The 14,530-nt window shown below is 42.8% G+C and overlaps 1 protein-coding gene and 1 pseudogene across 1 annotated transcript; both read right to left on the bottom strand.

The window, feature by feature from the left end:
* Nucleotides 1-1,033: 1,033 nt before the first annotated feature.
* On the bottom strand, nt 1,034-8,514 carry LOC115777442 (coxsackievirus and adenovirus receptor-like). Its single transcript, XM_030725354.1, has 3 exons — nt 8,381-8,514; nt 6,320-6,647; nt 1,034-1,974 (listed from the first exon to the last, which is right to left on the bottom strand). The coding sequence occupies exons 1-3, from the start codon at nt 8,457-8,459 to the stop codon at nt 1,947-1,949; spliced, it is 435 nt and encodes a 144-aa protein (XP_030581214.1). The 5' UTR covers nt 8,460-8,514; the 3' UTR covers nt 1,034-1,946.
* Nucleotides 8,515-10,034: 1,520 nt separating this feature from the next.
* LOC115777436 (Fc receptor-like protein 5) lies at nt 10,035-12,044 on the bottom strand (annotated as a pseudogene).
* Nucleotides 12,045-14,530: the final 2,486 nt, after the last annotated feature.

The following is a 14,530-nucleotide window of genomic DNA, read 5'->3' on the forward strand; positions in this document are numbered from 1 at the left end:
AGTCAGATATTAAAATACATTTGGGGAGGATTGATAACAGAGGGTAATTTTTATTTTTAAATATTGATGAAGAAAAAACTGGGCTCCGGCAGAAAGGGCACTGTTCTCCTCCAGGGAAAATGGGCGGGTGCTTGAGCACCACCAGGGGGTCTCTCTGGGGTAATCCATGCTGTGCTCTTAAGGTCTCAAATGATTTGACTGTACTGTCATCATATGGATTCTCTAATCTAAGAACACTTCTTTTAATCCCCTCTGTCCAATTAACCAGTTATACTTTTTCAGTTTAGGATTTAGCCAGATGCTAGCAGCTGTATTTAAATGAGGCTCACATTTAATCAGCCCGGAGACTCTCCTCCACTTCCTCTGCAGATGAGATGCCCGATGATCCCTCCGGGTGAACGTCCCACTTCCTGAGAAATCCATGGAGTAAAGGTAAAGGAGTGGATGATGACGGCTGCAACAGATCACGTGGGTGGAGGCCCTCTCTGGAGGCAGTGCACCAAGTGTTTCTCACTGAAGTTGGGAGCCCGCAGCCACCATTACAAACTGATCTCTGTAACGTTCTCATGTTCACTCGTGGACGTTCACCATCCCAGAGGAATTCTTTAAATAAACTGCTGAGCTTCCTTAAATAACACGATTACAGGGAGTCAAAAGAGTAAATTATTAATCTCGGGGATGCTTAATACTTAATAGACCTGGTGACAGATACTACTCCAAGTTCAAAATATGATAAATACCCTGAGTTTCTACTGCTGCTTTTGGTGTATTGTACAATAAACACTTATATTTAATAAAAATTTCTTCAAAAACAAAGATCTGAAAAAGAATTTCCTGTCGAGTACCTTTTCAGCATCATGTGAGAAAGCAGCAACTCGTGAACTGGAGTCTGAGCCTGCCCACATATTACTAATAAAGTGCTTAATGTTATGAGCCCTTAGATTTCACTTCCTGTAACTAAAGTAATCACTCACAATGACACAATCAAACTTTAAGTGTGTTTTTATTATACGAGAGCACAACTCCAGTCCAGCTAGAGTTTGTACTAACACGATGTGCACAGTACATAAATTAAAAGATGACAAAGGAATGCTGGAAAATATTTACACTGAAGACAAAAACTACACTTAAAATTTTAGATATTGTTTAAAAATACTGCGTAGTTATATTTTACACTCTGATGAAATCTTCTTTCCATTGGTAGTGATTTTATACACATACAAAAATATAAAATATGCAAATAGAAAAAAAAATTTCACAGGTTTCGTTTCCTTTTCACTCCTAATATCAGCAACATGGGTAAAACTTCATCACAGCCCACGACTACTGCTTACATGTAATTACAGGTTCCTTACTACCTTAGTCATGGGCTGTAATATGAAGAGTTACAGCAAAGTGTCCTCTGTTAATGCCACTGTGGATCCACAGCACCCTCTGTGTTACAACACAGTGACCTCAGTAATAAACTGAGAAGCAGCACCAGATATCAGGGAAGGGGACAAACTGACCAGCTGCCAAGGTAATGAGGGGCTTCAAGTGCTTAATAATGTGCATTCATTAGCCCACAGCTGTGCCCGCACTAATTCTTGCCCTAAACTGATCTTATATTTAATTTTTTTATTTATCTCACTTAATGCTGGATGAGAGAATCTGAAACCTGAGATCAGCTGACTGGCCAGCTGCACCTCACCTTTGCTGCCACAAGGTGGCAGCGCTAACCAATGGAATCAGACCTTATTCAAATATATCTTCTCTGTGGGACAGCAGGACCCACAATCACTTAATAGGAAGAAGGTGAAGGATTTGACTTGCATTTCAGAACATTTGCTATTTTTTTTTTTAGTTTTCTGTACATGAATACACCAAAAACAACAACGACAGGAACAAGAAGCAAAACAGCAACTGGCACACCGGTTACTAGTGAAAGAAACCTCGTGTTGTCTCCTTCATTCTTGGTGGCTTTCTCCACGAAACCTGCAGAGCAGCAACAGCAAGTTAGCGGGTATGCAGACATATTTTTTTACAAACACTCACTCAGAGGCTTTGGGGCAGAACATCTGATTATCTCACAACTACAAAATGTAGTGATAAGGAAATAAACTGATCTGCAGACACACCAACAGTAACTGCTGAAACACACAGGAGCCAGATCATCTTACAGCATTGTGTTAAGAGGCAGTGATCACAGGGAGCAGCACAGCATGTATGGAAGAGGACAGGAGGGTGAGTGCTGCTCACAGGGTGGGCCTTTAAAGCTTTTCCTTCTGGGATTTTGATTCACACATTGGATGAGATGTGCTGCTGTTATCAGGTTAGTGTCATGTGACTCACATGGTAATGATTCCATTCAGAGGTTATGGGGACCCGTGAATCTAAACTGGTCTGATTTCTTTGCTGTGGTACAGTTTACAGCGATGCTGTTGGGCAGACTGTGGTGACTGCTTTCACTGTGGGGTCAAAGGTGACCTCATTACTTTGCACTGAAGCTGAAGATGGCCTAGTTTCATTAGCCACATCGACCTTTCTGCTAACTCCATACTGGCTGCAGGTTGGAAAGCAGCTGTGGAAGCTCATGTAAAATCTGCTAATAGATGGAAGTATTTATCACCTCAGCATGGTCATCACAGCTGATATCGAGCATTGTTTTTAAGTATCTGTATCATTATTTGCCACTTTCCTATAAACTATATTGATTTAAAACTTTGTCATAAACTTCATGCATTTCTGTTGATGAAGGCTCGTCAGTGATGTTCCCGCCTCCTCAGGACTTAAAGTCATTTCTCTTAAAGGAAATAATTTTGCCATCGTGCACTTTGTGCTCTGTGGTTTTTCAGGACTTTTGATATTGCTGAACTAGTCAGAGTATTTATTATTTTTAACAATGCACCATTGGGTTGATTTGGCCACATTTTTGCCCTCACATCTTTTGGGCCTCATATTTAAAATTACATTGAAACACTATAAAATTCAAATTCAGTACTTTCAATTTACTTTGGAGTAGGGCTGGGCGATATGGACTAAAAGTAATATCTCTATTTTTTAGCTGAATGGCGATATATACGATATATATCGATATTTTTTCTTCCCAAAGTATAAACAAAAAGGCACTTCAGAGTCAAAGCTACATGTCCCAAATGTCACGCAGACATTTTTCTTAACATTCAGCTGTAGATGTACATGAGAAATTACTCTAATTCAACTATTAGCATATTTAAATAATCCTCCTCAAATAAATTAATGCTTTTTTTCTTCAGTGAAAAAAGACACAGCTGTGCTATTAAAATGTAAATAGAAAAGATACAGAACAAAAAATGAAAGGCTGACTGATTCTTTACAAAGCCTGACTGGTGAAGTCTGCTTCACTGGAAAGTACTTCCTCCTGTGTGTACTCCTGTACATCCAGTACTGTGACAGACTGACTGAACAGCCAGCTCAGTAAATCCATAAACATAAGCGCCGACATATCACAGCAACAGGCCCACCCCGTCAATGCAGCGTCTGCGAGCACACTTCTGCTGTTAAGGTCACGTGACTGAAGGCCGTTTCACACCAGATATGTTGCGTAAAATGACACGAAATTCCAAATCTTTCGGATGTGAACTTGTCGTGTAACCTACACACACCGGACGTGTTGCATTTTTGCAAATAAATCGTCCTCATAAAACGCGCTGTGAAAGACCCAAAGTCGACATCAGACGATGATGTAATGAGGTTGTGATGTTTCTAAACAAGAGAAGGAAGAAACAAAGCTTCTGGGTTCACAAGAAAGCAGCAGCAGCAGAGTTTCACGGGTTGATCCTGGAGTTGAATGCATCACGGCCACTTTCGCTCATATTTCAGGATATCAGTGGGCAGTTTGAGCTCTTGTTGGCAGAGTTGGGAGCCGGAGCAGCGTGTAGCTGTGTGTCTGTGCTAAGACTTTACTATTCCCACATCGTTGTATGGAGAACTGGTGCCAGGAGAACCACCTCCTGCTCAACGTCAGCAAAACAAAGGAACTGATCGTGGACTTCAGCAGGAAGCAGCAGAGGGACTACCATCCACTTGTCATCAGTGGTGCTGAGGTGGAAAGAGTGGACACTTTCAAATACCTGGGAGTGACCATCTCACAGGACCTGTCCTGGACTCATCACATAAACATCACTGTGAAGAAGGCCAGACAGCGTCTCTACCTCCTCAGGCGGCTGAGAGACTTCAAGCTCCCACTCAAGGTGCTCAGGAACTTTTACACCTGCACCATTGAGAGCATCATGCGTGGGAGCATCACCACCTGGATGGGAAACTGCACCAAGCAGGACTTCATGGCCCTAAAAAGGGTGGTTCGTTCAGCTGAACGGACCATCAGAACCACCCTCCCCAACCTGCAGGACATTTACACCAAGCAGTGCAGGCTGAGGGCCATGAAGATCCTAAAACAGCCCAGCCACCCCGGACACTCTCTCGTCTCCCTGCTCCCATCAGGCCGGCGTTACCGCTGCCTGAGGACTAAGACTGAAAGGTTGAAGAAGAGTTTTTACCCACAAGCCATCCGTCTGCTCAACTCTGAGCCCTAACTGGACCATTATTGCACAGTGTAAATATTATAATTTAAAAAGTGTGTATAGTGTATAGTATATAGAGTATAGTGTGAATTACTTTTTTTTAATTTTTATTCTTCTTATTTATATGTGTGTGTATATAAGGTTGCAGGTACAAAATACATTTCACTGTGCATTGTACTGTGTATAACTGTGCATGTGACAAATAAACACTATCTTATCTTATCTTATCTTATATTCAGTATATCGATGTGCATTTTGAGATATGAACTCACATGTTGCTAAATGCAGCACTCTGATTGGTCAGACCTGTTTGTTCGCTTGTGAAAGTCAGAAAAATCGAACTTGATCCGAAAAAATTAATGCTGCAAATTCATCCAGTGAAATGACGCGGTCGGTGTGAACAAACCAAATCTGCTATGGCGTTGTGGTACAGTGGGGCCATCTTGCCTGCAGGCAGGGACTCTTGGGGGTCTGGGTGATGCCAAAGCGTACAATCATGCTACTTTCCCACCGCCGAGGTTCTGGAGCCGGAGCAAGTTCCCGTGCCGAACCCAAGGAACCGGCGAAACGATTAAGAACAGGCCCGCGTTCCCACCGCGTTTCTGTGAACTGCTCCTTTACGTATGAGTGTGGGCGGGTCCTCGTCTGGACACGGAAGCCGAAGCGCACAAACGTGGGAGAACACACTCTCCTTTCTTGTGCTGCAAATACGTTTTATGGTCCAAACCAAACTACTGCAGCATCTGTGTGCAGCACAGAGGGAAACACAGACAGCAATTAGAGCAAGACGACAAGTACGCACTTTGTCCTTTTATCTGTGATATGAACTGATACAAAGCAGCAAGTTCAGCCTTAGAACCCAACCTAATTCACAGCCGTGAAAATCGCTTCGCTTTTCTCATGTAATACACATGTAATATGGTAGAAAACTTGATGTTGAGATGGCAGAGTCACGCCCTTCTGCCGTTTTCGGCACGCGTTCCTGGTTCCAGACCAGCTAGTTTGCGGGGCCGGAATTGAACCCGTTTTTCGGCCGAGCACCGAGTGCTTTGGCGGTGGAAAACCCGCCTAACGGTTCAAATTACGGCACGGGCTCCGGAACCCTGTTGGTGGGAAAGAGGCTACAGATGCAGTACGAAGGCTGTATGTACACAAAACACCATGACAGCGGAGGATTTCAGGTTTCCAAAACTCTACAAGGGTTGGGGGGGGTTACAAAGTCATTGAGCTTACCAGAAAAAGTTGCTAAATTTTCTCGCCAGTCACTTTTGGGGAAAAAAAAAAGTCACCAGTGGGTCTGAAAAGCCGCTAAATCTAGCGGCAAAGTCACTAAGTTGCAAACGCTGCCATGCTGTCACTTCCAGCATGATTTACGGGGGAAGCGGAGAGAGGCGGGGCAGTGTGAAGCTGTGCAGAGAAACACTGGGAGAAGAGAAAGGTGAACTGGTGGAGCTACAAGTATGACTGTAACGTGACAGACTATATCGATATAAACGATACTGTCTCATCTTATATTGCATATGAAAATATGTTGATATTTTTTAAAAACTTGATATAATCGCCCAGCCCTACTTTAGATATCAAGTATAAAAATGTCTAATTTCTGAACACTTAATGCAATTCTTTAGCTTCCACCCCTTGAGAAACTTTAGATCCCCACGCTGCAAACCCTGACAGTGGAAGTGGGAAATAAACCGCTGCCATTACCACGATTAACATCAGAGCCTCCAAGTGTGACGCTTCTAATGGAAGAAACTGTGTCACTTCTACAAACTCACCTGAGGCTGTGACTTTGAGGTGACTTTGAGTGCTTGAAGTTCCCTGAGTTCCTTGATCTGACGCGACACTCATACGTTCCTGTATCACTGATGCTGACGTTCCTGAGAATCACAGAAACGTCTCCGTCCTTCATGTTTGGATCTCTCAGCTCCACTCGGCCTTTAAAGGACTCATGCTGGTATTTCTCATATGGACGCTTGTTTCTGTAGAAGAACACGTAACCATTGGACCTGAGCTCAGGTCTGATCCACTCTATCCGGGTGATCTCTGCATCTCTGGGACCCCGACATTCAAGGGTGGCATCTTGTTGATGCCTCACTTCGACCACTGTGTGATATAAACACAAAATGCACTGTTTAATGAGAGCAACAAAGGGGAAATACAAATAATACTAAATTAAAATATAAAATGAGTACTATAATTAAAGAGAAAAAATTCATTAAGTGTGACATATTCATCATTTATTTAAGAATTTTAAAAAAGCACTGGAAAACCTTCAGGTTTACAAATAAAAAAGTAACACCACAGTAGGGCTGCAACGATTAACTTGAGTAACGCGAATAATTAGATCATAAAAATCCACAAATTTGTTGCATCGATGCTTCGTTTAAACTGCAGCTCTTGAGTCTCCGTTTCACCCACATGAGCAGCATCAAAGTTCTCCAGCGCTGACATCAGTTTCCATCATTTGGAAAAGAGCGACACCAAGTGAATCACCGCTGACATGTTTTTCCACACCTCCACTGCTCTCTGGTAGCAGCAGTACCGAGGGGCTCCAACAAAATATTTTTTTATGCTTTAACGCCTTTATTAGCAAACAAAAACAGACCTGCAATAGAAATGTATTTGGAGGTTGCTTATGAAAACAAAACATTTCAACATTAAGCTCATGCTGCGCCAGTTCTTCTTCTTCTGGGTTTAATGGCAGTTGGCAAACCAGCTTAGAGGTGCATTAACGCCACCTGCTGGACCGGAGTGTGGATCAGGAGTTAGAAAAAAAAAACCCTTTAGATTATTTCTATTAAGCCTGTTCTCATCACAAAAGTCATCAACTGACCATAAACATGCGACAGCTCCTTTTCAAGAAGGTGCTCCAATGTGAAAGTAACCTTCAGCTGTTAATAAGCCTCCTGCCTGTCAGGGCCAGCAGCCCGACACATGCTGAACTGATTCAGGTTCAGTGCCGCGCACACACCGTCCATTTGGGTGGTTAACAGCTGGAGTGACCAACACGCCTCTGACTGTTACAAAGATGCTGTCCTGTGTCACAGATGTCCCGGTGATCCTGCCATATCCTTTGGATTTGACTATTAGTAATGCTCTTAGCTTCAGTATTACATAATGGCATCTGTAATTAAGCTGACTGCACTTCCAATGACTGCTTTGCCAGTATATCCTCATCCCCCCCCCACAGCCACATGTGCAGGAACCCAAAGAAACCCAAACTTTACAATCCTTTACACAGTCTTTGCAAACTAAAATATATATTTCACATACAACATTTAATCAGCACAAATTCCTGGTTCTAATACTCATTAGAGCTGACAAACGATCTGATGCAGTAAGTAAATCTCCGTGATAAAAACGAGTCTGTGTTATCCGTAACGCAATTTGTGTGTGTGTGTGTGTGTTTAGAAATACCGCTGCAGCACGTTCATTGGTAGAAATTGGTCTGTGCTCGCTGGCTGGCTTATTTAGTGCCTCACAAATACACAAACAGCTGCACTACGGACTCAAAGTTTCACTTTTCCTGCTGTTTCGTTTCACTGCCGCCATCTTGGATTAACCCGGTGGGCTTACAACTTTTCAGGTTGGAAATCCGCGTGGAGAGGTCGCTCCAGGTGAAAACTCCGACCGGGAACTCGCAAATTCCCACTTTATCTGAATGCACTAGTTGGCCCAACGATGCCGGAGAAACTCTGCGTCCACGTATGTTAAACATACACCGACTAATCGGCTGGACTGAAAAGCAGCGTTCTCGCTCAGAAAGAAATGTTGAATTATGGGACGTTTGATGATCCTGTAACCCCCCCACTGCCACTCCCCGTCCCCCAACTCACCTTCTAATGACGGAGCCGGAGAGGACACACAACGAGAGAAAAGGATTGTAGCCGCAATAACAACACCAGCGATCAACATAACTAACTTCAGCAGCAGAGCTCGAAGACAACGAGGTAGAAGGGGGCGTTCCCAAATGAGCCTTGACAGAGTCACGTGACTGGACCAACAAGGGCGTAACTTTTAAGCTCTGCCTGTTTATTTATTTATTAAATCATTTACTTTTCTAAAAGGATTCAGGATATTTTGGGGTTAACTGTATTAGAAATACATTGTAATACTTTTACTATGTATTTATTTAACTTTCTTTGTATTTACTCTGCACCTTCAACAATTAAGAAAAGCCTTCAATTTTTCACATTTCTTCCAACAGTAACAAATATTTGAAACTCTTAGAATCTATTATATGACACACCTAAATTTCTCATATTCCCAAGTGTTTGTATTTACCTGGTGCATTATAATTTGGCTAGGAGAAATTACCACACAATTCCACAAATATAGCCATTAGTAATTAAACAAGAGCAGACTGAAATCAGGTCAAAATTACCAAAGACAACAAGAGCATTGCAGCTGCGTACTTAATTTATATAATATTAGAGAACTTCAAGACTGTGGTAGCTTCAAATCATTCATTTAGTGAGTGGAGCCATTATCTATGAAAGAAAGTCAAAAGATGAATTAATTGCATCACTGTATTGGCACCAATAAACTATAAACAGTAAATGTCCTATACACAGTTCATAACAACACTCAATACATCAAAGAATACAAACTGAAGAGCACATTACACCTTAATTCTGAACAAACAAAACCATGTAAATACAAATGTAGGATTATCTTTATACCATATATTAAGGTATCAGACTACAGCTATTGTGGGCCTTTCAAATAAAATCACTAAATACCTGTTTGTGTCTCTGTGTAAAAGAAATAAACTGTGTGCACACTGACTTCTTAGTTAAGAAGTCTAATTTGTCCTCATGGACGTGACACACTGCAACATGGTTCAGCCTTTGCTGTGTCATAGTTGTGCGTAACCAAGTCTTTAACCGTCTAAGAGCACTAAAGCTCCTCTCTGCCTCAGAGGAAGACACTGGTACCAAAAGGAGTGACCTCACCAGAGGTTCACTTTCAGTGAGTAAACTTCGCACCTCTAATGACAAAGCTTTAAGAATGTTTGTAGCTTCTTCCCTACAGGAACTCTACATGTAACTGTTTCTTTTTGGAGCTCTTTTCAACTACACCCACTCCCCAGCAGCTGCTTCCACAAGCAAATGGTGAACGCCGCGGCTTGGTAGAGAAGGTGGGTTAGCGTGTTGTTCATGTAAGATGTTTTTGTAAATCGAAGTGATGTGACTTTATTGATCGATCCCACTACTTGGTGGGCGGTCAGCTGTAGTCTCATCTCCCCCTATGCCTGGGAGGTGGCTGGGTTTTATGGTGTCTGTGTCTGCCCTCTTTGGTGGTGGTGGTCGGGGCTTCGATGGGTGCTGTCTTGCAGCCTTGGGGTGCTGGTGCTGGCCCTGGGACAGGTGGTCGACTCTTCTTCTTCAGTTGTTGTGTTTACACAATATTTTTAAACAAATAAAGAAAAAAAGTTGTTGTGAATGAAACTTAGACAAAGTACGAGCATTTTCCAGTAACTGATAGACGTGATCTTAATCCATATTTCTGCACTCATCCTTTATTAGCGTCCATTCATGGACTACAAGTGTGGCTCCAAACTCATTGTGAGGTGATGCTCTTGCAGGACAATAAGAGACTCAAACACAACCTTGAATGTCTGCAAGACACTTTTTTTCCCCAGTTCTCTATAGAAATCTTTCAAACAAATGTGCGGAAAACAAAATGCATCAGTATAACCTTAGATATTTGACTGAAGAGTAGAAATCACCTAAATCACCAGAGACACCATTGCTGACAGAACAAACACATATAACAATTGAAAGTAGATTTCTTTCATAGGTCAGTCACCCTGACAGGACTCTGTGCGTCTCAGAAGTGATGCTCAGTGGTCACCGCTATAATGTTGGCAAAGTCTTCAGCCAATCTCTGCTCAGCTTGGGCGGGTGGGGATGCTGCCACAGAGAGGAGGTCAGATGATGTAATCAGACATTTGGAATGGAAACAAAAGTAACCAGTAAATAATAGAGAAGAGTGTTACCTGTGGCTCTGTGTCGATATAAAGACACCATGATGAGAGTGCAGATGAAGTACGGACAGAACACCACCAGGTGATACACAACTCTGAACACAAAGTGGAGCGAGGTGGGGTCAGGAGGTGAGGCTGAGGACGGGGGTGGGGTTGTGGTTACAGGTCTGCCTGCAGAGAGAATCCCACCTGTTCAGGTGAATTTGTAGATGAAGTAAGAGGTGAAATCAGAGTGAAGCTCCTCACCTGTGACAGTGATCCAGCTGGATGGAGACTCTCCATGACCGCTGATGTCACACTTGTAGAGGCCTTCATCAGACCTGGAAACATGCTGGATGGTCATGTGACCTGTAGGCTGCTTCCTGATGAGGGAGCCATCTTTATAGAAAGCAGCTGGGAGGTTGGAGGGAGTGGTCTCTGTTTGACAGAGCAGAGTGACGTCATCTCCCTCCATCACAGGGAGGACAGGACTCTGCAGGATCACTGATCCACCTCAACACAGAGACAAACTACAGCATTTCATCCATTTACACACAGCTTCATCAACACTAACTCCACACACTCAGCTTACCAGAGACTGTGAGGTTAACCATGTTACTGATGGCACCCTCTCTGGACTCACACCAGTAAACTCCACTGTCCCATTGGAGGACACTGTTGATGTTACAGGAAGAACCAGCTGCTCCTCCCCACTCCTCACACTCAGCTCTGGTTTCTGTGCTTGTGTTTCTCCTCAGAGTCCATCCAGCAGAGCTGTCGTCCTCCTCACAGCTCAGAGTCACAGAGTCTCCATCAAACAGCTGAGAGCTGCTGGGACTCACAGTCAGACGAGCTGTGAGGTGGAGCCATATTAAGTACATCTATATTAGACTTTCCTTTCATATTCTGCAAAACCAGACATCACAACCACTCAGGAGTGAAGCAACATCTCTGTTGATCTTCCTTATCTGTGTCAAAACAGTTTCTTTACGATGGTACTTTTTGGGATAAAACACTCGGGTCATATTTGTGAGGGTCGTTCAACCGAAACAAAAAGGTGAAATTAATTTCAGGTTGAAGCTGTGGCAGAAGAAGGTTACTGACCTCGGTTTGAAGTGCAGCTCAGCAGTGAAATCAGAACTAAAGAGAAATGACAGGTTAGTTTATAGATTTTACATTCACTGAGAGGAAACAAAACTGATCATTTCCACAGAAGTCGTTGGTTTTGTTGAGCTGCAAACGGATGCAGAATGAGCAGAGAACACAGGAAGTGGTTTTTCTTATTTGTCTTCTACACAAACTGGACATTTGACCCAGGAAACAACAGAAACAGCATCTTTAGGTCTTTTTGAAGACCCAAAATTTACTTTATGTACTTACAGACCATCCACAGAAGAAATGTTTTTTCCATTGTGCCTTTTGCTGTTATTAAACCAACTCTTCTTGTAGCAGTTCAGACACATCGAGTACGACCCTCCTCCTCCTTCCTCTGTTACAGGGTGTTTCTTCTGTGGTTTTCCCCCCGTCCTCATTGTGAGAAAGGTTTCTGTAGTCAGCAAACACAACTTTAAAATAAGGCAGAAAATCTAAAGATGAAGCGACATAAACAAAATGTAGAAATGAACACAAAAAAGCAAATAAAAAGCCTTTGAAGAAGCCCTATACTGCTAACGCTGAAACCAGACACTTACATACAACGAACATTAGCAGTAACGATGGTTTACGGCAACACTCAGGATGCTGGGCTAACACAGAATCACCAGTTAACCTAACCCCAGTAACGGCATCTCTTTGGACTGTGGGAGGAAACCCACACATAATGTATTTTAATATATAATAATTACAATAATACATGACACAGGTTTTAAAATCAAGGTATACCAAGATGTAGATGCCACTACAAACATATTATTTTACAGAATATGATGGATTACTGCAGATTGAACACAATATGACGTATTTAAAATGACCACCTTAACCATGTACAGCATAAAGTTTAAAGAGTCTCCCCAGAGTGGAGAGAGTGGTGACTGGAGCTGACTTCAATGGACATGTAGGTGAAGGGAACAGAGGTGATGAGGAGGTGTTGGTAGGTATGCCTTTAGAGGAGGACGGATGGTGGTGGGGTTTGCCAAAAATGATGGAAATGGCTGTGGTGAACATGTCCTTCAAAATGTAGGAGGAATGTGTGTGTGTGTGTGTGTGTGTTTGGGGGAGGGCTATAAGACTGGATAAAGGTGTACAGGTGGACTACATCCTATGCAGAAGGTGCAATCTGAAAAGCTGCAAGGTGGCATTAAGGAAGAATGTAGCTAGGCAGCATCAGATGGTAGTTTGTAGGATGACTCTGGACATCAAGAAGAGTCTCTGGAGCTTGAAAAAAAACACCTTCTGGTTTGAGAGGTTAAACATTTTAATGACTTAAAGAAGTTCAGTCACATTTTTTTCAAGCTCCAGAAACCACCATGACCTGGATAACAGACATACCGACATGAAGAAGAGGAACTGAGTGATGGCAGAGATCAGGATTAAATGGTGGAAGTTGAAGAAGGAAGCGTGCTGCACAGAGTTTAGGAAGGATTTCAGACAGGCTCTGGGTTGTAGGGGAGATGACTGGCAAGGTGCAGCTTTAGTGTTGAGAGGAACTCCCAAGATGATGTTTGGTGTATTGTTTGGACAGAGGAAAGGAGACGAGGAGACTTGGTGATGGAATGAAGAAGTGCAGGAAAAGGATTCAAAGGAAGAGGTTAGTAAATAAAAAGTTGGTTAGCCAGGGAGCTGTAGAAAACAGACAGAGGTACTGGGAGGCTAGGAGCAGAGCAAAGACAGAGGTTGCAAAGGAAAAGGTGTATGTGAGGCTGGTCACTAAGGAAGGAGAACTGTGCTTGTATCGATTGGCTAGGCAGAGATCCAGCTGGAAAGGATGTGCAGCAGGTTACGTGTTAAGAACAGAGCTGGAAATAAGTGAAGAGAGTGTATTGAGACTGACAGATGGAGACAAGCTGTTGAATCAGGATGTGCAGAGGATCAGTAAGGAGGAAGTGAGGGAAGCTATAACAAAGAGTGGAAAGGAAAATTGGTCCAGATGACATACCTGCTGAGGTTTGGAGGTGTCTATGAGAGAGGGCAGTGGACTGTTTATCCAGATTGTTTAGCACAATGTTGGAGAGCCTGAGGAATGGGGAGGAAATGCACTGGTACCAGTTTAGAAGAACAAGGGTGATGTGCAGAGCTTTAGTAACTACAGAGGGACAAAAGTGATGAAGCTAAAAGAAAGAAATGTGGAAGCCGGGTTAAGAAAGTGATGATCAGTGAGCAGCAGTATGGCTCCATGCCGAGAAAGATAGCACCACAAATGTAATGTTTGCTGTGAGAGTGTTGGTGGAGAAGTACAGAGAAGGTCAGAAGGACCTGCACTGTGTCTTTGTGCATCGAGAGAAAGTAGATGACAGGGTTTCCAAGAGAGGAACGGTGGTCCTGCGTGAGGAACCAGGACTGGAAGAGAAGTATGTGAGGGTGGTGCGAGTGGGTGGAAGTCAGTAGAAGCAAGACAGAATGCATGTGTGTATATAAGAGTGAGACAAGTGTGAGAGTGAAAGGGCAGGGGTAGTGAAGGCAGATGAGTTTAATTACCTGCGATCAACCATCCAAAGCAAGCAGCAGAATCAGCTGGAAGAGCAGATGTCCACCAGATGTGATCAGCACTATTTTATGCAGTCTGAAGTTGTGATTTAACCTGATGTATTGGGGTTAAGTCTTTATTTGCAAGTACATCATAATATTGCACCACACCACAACCAGAACTTCTTATCGAAGCACAATCAGGAGTCCTAACATTCATTAGCGTTTCTGCAGGAAAAAAGGATGTTTGCAGTAGCTTTTAGATTAGATAGATTAGATAGTGTTTATTTGTCACATGCACAGTTATACACAGTACAATGCACAGTGAAATGTATTTTGTACCTGCAACCATATATACACACACATATAAATAAGAAGAATAAAAATAAAAAAAAGT

The sequence above is a fragment of the Archocentrus centrarchus genome, unplaced genomic scaffold, assembly GCF_007364275.1.
Source record: "Archocentrus centrarchus isolate MPI-CPG fArcCen1 unplaced genomic scaffold, fArcCen1 scaffold_53_ctg1, whole genome shotgun sequence".
Taxonomy (NCBI): Eukaryota; Metazoa; Chordata; class Actinopteri; order Cichliformes; family Cichlidae; genus Archocentrus; species Archocentrus centrarchus.

Coding starts and splice junctions, on each gene's coding strand:
- LOC115777442 (XM_030725354.1), bottom strand. CDS start 8,459: ATGTTGATCGCTGGTGTTGTTATTGCGGCTACAATCCTTTTCTCTCGT. Junction 6,648..8,380: donor TCCGGCTCCGTCATTAGAAG/GTGAGTTGGGGG, acceptor TATATCACACAG/TGGTCGAAGTGAGGCATCAA. Junction 1,975..6,319: donor CCTCAAAGTCACAGCCTCAG/GTGAGTTTGTAG, acceptor GCTGCTCTGCAG/GTTTCGTGGAGAAAGCCACC.